The 7,618-nt window shown below is 41.9% G+C and overlaps 1 protein-coding gene across 1 annotated transcript; it reads right to left on the bottom strand.

The window, feature by feature from the left end:
- Positions 1–5,520: 5,520 nt before the first annotated feature.
- Positions 5,521–7,272, bottom strand: mafbb (v-maf avian musculoaponeurotic fibrosarcoma oncogene homolog Bb). The gene has a single exon (XM_061874848.1). It carries the CDS (start codon positions 7,035–7,037, stop codon positions 6,051–6,053), a length of 987 nt encoding a protein of 328 aa, XP_061730832.1. The 5' UTR covers positions 7,038–7,272; the 3' UTR covers positions 5,521–6,050.
- Between the last annotated feature and the right edge of the window lie 346 nt (positions 7,273–7,618).

Raw genomic sequence — 7,618 nt, 5'->3', positions numbered from 1 at the left:
CAATGTCCAAAGGAAAAAGTATATTTTAAAAACCCATATTTTTCTATGCATTTTGGCCTCTTGTCTACATGCAAACCTAGTTTTTTGTCCTAAAAAACTGAGCTTTTAGAAAACTTAAGATAGAGTGAAGTGTTTAAAAAAACTCCACTTTTAGTGTTTATGATCGGACAGTTTTGTATTAATTTCATAAACAAAATGCATCATTATTTCATGTTTTCAAACCTGTTTTAACAACAGAACATAGTTATTGACTTGTGAGTGTTGGTTTAATTTTGTTCAGCCACAGAAACGATTGCGTCTTTTAACACACATGCAAGATAAAAAAAAAAACATTCATCCTATCCCAGCTGACTTTTGGGCAAGATGCGGAGATAACCCCTAAATGGTGACTGGGCAATCACTGTGCACACAGAAAAAAAACATACACACAGTCACCTATGGACCATTTAGTCTCCAATTAACCCACAGTTCATATTTATAGACTGCAAGAGAAGTCAAAAACTAACTAAAAACTCAAAACAAATATTTTTGCATGTATATGACCCACACCCCAATTGTTGGGATTTGTTGCTGAGAGATTAATTGATAAAATGTGTTTCTGTTTCAAATGATCACAGTGAGCTTCCAATCTTTGGTCGATGATCGTTGCGGGCACATCAGACCGAATTACAAAAACAAAGAGACCAAACTACTTTGTGAGTCCAACTTTTTTAGTGCATGTAAACATACTGACTTAATTTAAGCTGAAAATGGAAAAATGAACCCATAAAGATGGGTCTGTAAAAGATAGAAATTTCCACCAAATGGTCTGGCTACACGGAATGGCCTAAAGTTTCACAGCCACCTTTGGATAACCATGAAGGACAAGTTATGACACCACAGAGATGTTAACATGACACATTAGTGGGAGAGTGACACACCCAGTTTCGAGCAGGCCTGTTACACTCCTCTAGAACATTTCTCACCACTGCTGGGGTCTCATGTCTGCATTGTTAAGGTCCTAAACATAGATCAATACATCAGGGTTAGAGTAAAACAGTCAAAAACCAAGAAACAACTAAATCTGGTTGTACTGTACGCTGCAGATGGCGTTGTATAGTCAAGATAGAGTGTTCACTGGGGGTTGGCCCTTCTGACATAGTTTGCACATGCTTGTGCAGAAGCTGACCCTTAAATCAGTGGAGCTCTGCTTAACGGCAATCAAGAGACACAATGATCAGCCCTGAAGATAGGTAGGCTATATACTAGGGTCGGGAACTGTAGGAAAGGGAAGAGGCTGTGGGGGGAGAGGGGTATGGGGGGATAAGGTGGCCGAGTTAACCTCTACAGCTCGTGTTTCTACTGTGCACTAATGGATGTCTGTCATTCTTATGGACAGAAACAGGAGGGCGCCTGCCAGCTGCATGACCCCCATAAAACAGAACAGGAAATCCTAACAGGGAAAGAAAGGGAAAGAGGTCGGCTCTCTTGGATAATTCCCCCTGTGTTGACTGGCTTTGTTTATCCTGTAAAGCTGCAGTGTCATACTAATGTAGTTGAAAAAAAGAAACATCCTTCAGTATATATGCAACGTCTTCTTTTTTAATGCTTCCCAGTGTTGTTTTCTCATGACGAGAGAAATGTGTGTAATTATTATATATGGTAGTTCACCCTTTGCTCTATGACCAAAGTCCAGGCTCTGTAATGAAACAAGACTTTGTCAAAGCTGTCTCTGTGGTGTCCAGTGAAACGTGACAAGCGCTTTATCAGCGCTTCATCCTATCAGATCCCAAGAAGTTCATGCACAAACACACTGAACACCAAGTCCCCAGGAAGTCTTATTACAGCCAATACGATAAGCTCACAACCTTTATTGTAGTTCAAGAGCTACATATTAATCCGCTCGGTTGTATTCTGCCATGCATGTCATGTGACAACATTAGTCACTAGTGGTAGTATATTCATAATTACTGAAGAATCTGTGAGGATGAGGGAGGTATAACCATAAAGGGAAACCTTTTTAAAGACATATACAGTACATTAAAAAATCTAGTTTGGATAAAGTTATCTTAACTTGTAGTGATTTTGCATTTGTGTTTGCAATATCCATGGAGACGCTTGAGTGTGCGTGTGTATTCAGTGCATGATTCACAGTGTCACAACTGCCCAGAAACAACTGGACATCCTGAACGGAAACCACAACCATCCAAGCTGTGTTTTCCTGCGACATACAAGCTTAACGCTCTCACAAAGAGTCACTTGACTGGGTCCTCATTTAGGAAGTGAAAGAGGAAGCTCAGTGTCCATCCTGTCCTCCATCTAAATCAGTGCTTCACGTTAAGCCGTGCTATCATACATTCATTAGTATGGGCTTTTGCAGTTGCAAAACAACCATGAAAAAATGCACTTGGAACTGGTGCTCATTTGGTTTTCGGGCTCAAATATCCAACTTGTTGCCAACTTAGAAGATTAGCTAAAATTATCATTGTGAGCAAATAATTATCTCCTTGATCAGCAGTGTTTGTTTGAAACAAACACGTTTACTCTGCTGATGAACTAAGTAAGGCTTGTTTGTATCTAATCTCTGACAGTCACTCAGGAACCCGTCTCCAACAAATTCTTAAACGTGTTCATGGAGCATTGGTATTGTATCACAGGTCCAAACGCTAAGTGAGGTTGGACGCTGTTGGCCCAGGCCTTCTCTTGAGGCTCTAGGCCTCTGGCTGTGTTCATTGGTGTCCGTGTGTGCCTGCATTCCTATGACTTTTGCCACACAATGGTAACTCTCTGCTGCATTCTTCTGTCTGTGTCCACTGTCTCTGACGCGGCTGGTCATTGGCAAAGCTCCACTGGAAAGCATCTATGAGCATAAAATGTTCTGTTTTAATAGTGTATCACATTGTTGTATTGGTCATGTCGATTAGTGAAGGCCACTGTGGTCTAGGGATTTTGAAACCATTCAAGACGCGATGATGCTTCCTCTTTAACCTGCTTCATCATCGTGTTCTTTTTTGCGCAATCCTTCCCTTTCTCCATTCTGATGCCACAGACGTGCAGACACCTTTCCCTCCTGCTGACTCAGTAGCCTGCCTCAGGCGTTGTGGGCTTGGGGTGTTTGTGGCGGGGTGTAGGGGGTGGGGAAAATGTGTGCCTCTCACATCAGCCGCTCTGGCCTATCACATTCGAGAGAAAAGAGCTGGCTAATCGTTTTTCTGTACATTGTCGTCACACAGCACCACAAAGCCCCTCTTCCCTGCCAACGCGGGCACTGAATTATCTGGCTGATGCTTATAAATCCACAGGCGATGATTGAAAGCAGTCAAAGTCAGTAACGCATGAGAAAGGCACTTCTTAAAAAGACTAAAACGTGTCAGAGCATGCTGAATAAATAAACAAAGACTGTATGCGCCAACGATAGCGCTAAAATCACCTATGATTATGTAATACATGCACATGTGAGATCATATCATGTAAGAAAGTTAATCATTAAGAATGATTTGCTGTAAATATTGATTAGCAAGTGCCTTCTCCCATAGTAGCCATTTACACAGGAATTACCATAATCCAGGGCTGCCAGGTTGCCCAGGGAACCGGAATGACACCATACCTCCCCCCAAGTTGAGTAAAAAATTTTGGAGATAAACATTTTTGCAGCAAATTTCTAAAAACCTTAGAGTGCTCCTGTTGTATAGGAACTTGGACCACTGTAAATACATTGGCAGCTCCCACAGAACTCTGCAGTTCAAACTTGTAATTTGAATAACTGAGGTGTTCCTCAAGGCACCCCTTTAAGTGCTCTCCTTTTTGGCAGTTACAATTTTTTTCCGGAATGTGATTTATTTAACTAAGGTATTACTGTTTTCTTAAGATGCAGCCATTTGTCATTTATTCAACTTATTTACAAACCCTGTTTCCATATGAGTTGGGACATTGTGTTGGATGTAAATAGAAACGGAATACAATGATTTGCAAATCATTGTATTCCGTTTCTATTTACATCCAACACAATGTCCCAACTCATATGGAAACGGGGTTTGTATATAGTACAGTATTCCTCAAGGTTCATTTTTATTTCCTGTCTTTTTCATCATTTTGGCTATTCATCTGGTGAGCCACGAGTTCCATTCAAAAAAATTGTGTGAGACTCACATTTTTGCAGCAGATTATTAAAAACACTGTGCTGAGCTATATAGATTATTTTCGACCAGCTTTTTTGCAGAAGGTCCCTAACAATAAGCAGAGCACTCATGTAACTCTAACAAAATAAATAGACCAAAATCAAATGTCTACTGTAGAGGATGGTGGTTCTCCGGACTATACCAAGTATTACTAATACTAAAAGGATAAGTTTGGCCATCCAGTCCTTAGCTTTTTGGAAATGTGGTCCTGAATATCCTTGACATAATGATTTGTATTTTGAATAAAAGAAGCTGTAACATATTAATCAATTAAAACCTCTTTGACAATGTCAGTGCCACTATATTTTCTGTTTTAAGAAGTCCAATATCAGGAGGAATTTTTCAGGGGGAAAAGTGCTTTTGCACCTGTTCTGTGAGGGTTGAGCAGAGAACTCTCAGGGGTCACACATGAAAAGAAAGGAGAAGAGATTGTGCAATTACTGCCGGTCAGCCACCTGTTTAGAACAACTAATGGGAAGGAACTGTCAGAAAGTCTCCTCTGACAGTGGAAGGCTCACTGTTGTATGCTAAAAACTCAATTCTCAAAAACGCCGCTTATATCACATTTGCCTCAAAAGCACGTCGGTCATCCAAACATTATTGCACTCGTGAACGGAGAAGTTTCTGTTTGCAGGAACTTATGAATTACAAAATAGCAAATAGGGCAGAAAAGGAGAATACAACAAAAGCTATCAGGCACAAAAATTCCCTTGGAAGTGTTCGAAGCAGCCTGGAGTCAGCTGCCGCGCTTTTCCCGCTCCTCTCTTCCTCTGTCGCTACATACAGATGTGATTTGTTTGACTGAGGAAGAGAGTAGAGGGGAAGCTTGGTTTCCACTCTGTTTTATCTGTCCCCCACAGCCTCTGCCAGCTTGCCTCCTGTGCTTTCACATGTCGTGATCCCACAGGAAGCCATGCTCCTTGAAGAGGAAAGGTCAGAGGAGAGAAAGTCACTTGTCCCTTCATTCACCACAAAAATGAAGACACAGCACTCTACAACTGTCTAACATGTTATATATTGTGAATATATTTATATACTCTATATAGTATATACTGTGAATATTCACACATTGCAGGCATTAAAATGTCCAATACATAAAAAGGCATGGATTTAATAAATCATCATAGAAATATGTTTACTATTATACTTTTTAGCTAAAAAATCGTTTTGCATATCTTCGATTTTTAGGACACTATTTACACATTATAAACTAAATTCCCTTTCCATGCGCCACACTTTTAATGTTAGATGCATCCTCTTTTTTTGCTTGTGTGAATGACTAAAATGTTGATGTGGCTAAGAGTGTGACAAAAGACGTGCAAGCGGCATGTCTGAAATACAAACCCCATGAAGAGATGAGACATTGTTTAAAAAGTCACATAGGGTTTATTGATCCACAATTGATGTAAAACACAAAAACAACAATTTGCATCATTGTTTGTTTTCTTAAAAAAGACAGACTAGTATAAGACATCTGTCCAGCAGACTCTCAGCTCAGCCCAATATTGATAATAAAATTGGCATCATCATTATAGTCAATGTTTTAAGAAAGCAGGAACACAAACCGCTAACAAAAAAAAATAAACGCAAAATCAGCAAAATGAATTCAAATGAAAAAAGAGAAGTAAGAATGATTTGCAGAGGGATGATTTTGAGTATGTGATTTAAGATAGAAGTGTCTCTAGAAGTCTCTCACACATGTCCTGCATGCATGCTTTATAGGCTTTTTCTTAATTCAGGGCCTGCAGAGTATTTCTTCTCTTAGTTTATTTAAGATATTTGAGTTTCACATGACTTAAATGTGGATAATCCATCCATGGGACTGATTGTTTAAGAGCGAAATTGACTGCTGGTTATTGATAAAAATCAGTTCTCTCAGAAAATTAGCATATCTCACATTAAATACTCTGGCGAGGAAGGGTTGTCACTGGTTGACCCAGTTTCATGGTAACAGTTTGCACCAGACAGTTTCTCACATTTAAGTTTGTATGCATCCCTTTCCCGGGCAAGTCTGTTCAGTTCATGTTTAAGCTGCTCGACCTGGGACACCAGGCTGGTCTTTTCGTGCTCAAGGATGTGCTTCTGCTGGACACGCTTGTAGCGGCACGACTGCGCGTAGCCTCGGTTTTTTAGGGTCCGACGCTTTTGCTTGAGACGCATCACTTCGTCTTTGCCAAGGCCCCTGAGGAGCCGATTGAGCTCCCTGACCGACATGGACACCAGCTGGTCATCTGAAAAGTTCATGTCGGCATTGGATCGCCTGTGCTGCCCTTGGAGGTGGTGGTGGTGATGATGGTGGTTTGCACCACTGCCCTCATGCTGCTCGTCCAGGGACTCAGGAGATGCACACCCCATGTCATTCTTGAGATAGGGGTCTTGGCAGTGGGTACTCGGGAGCATTTCTGGGGCAGCAGAGAGCTCTGAGTAGTGATGCGAAGTCTCGCTGAGCTGATTGTAGCCTTCATAATCAACTTGGAAAGGTGGCTGGTGGTGGCTATGAGGCGCCGGGGGATGACCCTGCTGCGCTGTCGCCCCGATGAGGGCCTCCACTGCATCCTCAGGTGTCAGCCCAAAAGCTTGGGGGTACATCGGGTGAGGGAAAGCCCCGTTATTGGGTATCCAAAACTGGTCACCCTCTGGGTTATTTCGTAGCTCGTTTGGTGGGAGGTTTGGTGACGAGGGCACAGAGTTGCTCGGTGTGCTGCCAGGGGTGGAGGACACAGAGTCCGGTCTGTGGAGCTGGCTGCATGGCCCGATTAGGGATCGTTCGATTGCCTGCATCGTCTCCTTTTTTACGCCAAACTTCATCAAGTCGAAGTCGCTGACAAAATTCATAGGTGGTTTCTGCAGTCCCAAATGTAATTGTGCCTCGGTGCTCATCCTAATGGCTTCCTTTTCTTGGCAAAAAGCTCCAAACTGTCCACAATTTCATTCAGTCAGTGAAACTGCACGCGCTCCAAAAACTCCAAAACATAGATGTCCGCCTAGAAGAGAAAATGACTCCTGCAGCATCAAACTATGCAACAGTCAGCCTTATTAGAAAATAAGAACCAAGTGAAACTCCACCAGTGAGGACTCAGACGCACACGTCTGACTGTGCAAGCGGGGCACCGTTTACTTCATAAAGCTGCACTGCTCGATTTCACCGCCCTCCTGACTACACCTCCACGCTCCTGTCCAATGGGAATGCCCCAGAGCATATTTGCATACGAGCTGCTTCTTTTCTCCTTCCCCAAGCTGCTCGTGACCATCACTTGACTAACACGCAAGCTAACGTCATTCACTTTAATGCATCAAGTTTGCAATTTGTTTTGCATCGCTTGTCACGTATCATATCCATTAAATGCGTACATATTGGTATTACAAATATGCAACACGATCCAAATGTTTCCAGCAAGACTGGAAACATTAGTGCAATCAATCATTTTTTTAAAACATTACCTGATGCACTTTTACACCAA

The sequence above is a fragment of the Nerophis ophidion genome, linkage group LG16, assembly GCF_033978795.1.
Source record: "Nerophis ophidion isolate RoL-2023_Sa linkage group LG16, RoL_Noph_v1.0, whole genome shotgun sequence".
In the NCBI taxonomy this organism is placed as follows: domain Eukaryota; kingdom Metazoa; phylum Chordata; class Actinopteri; order Syngnathiformes; family Syngnathidae; genus Nerophis; species Nerophis ophidion.
The sequence above is the reverse complement of the archived record's forward strand: the minus strand, read 5'-3'. Positions and strand labels throughout refer to the sequence as shown.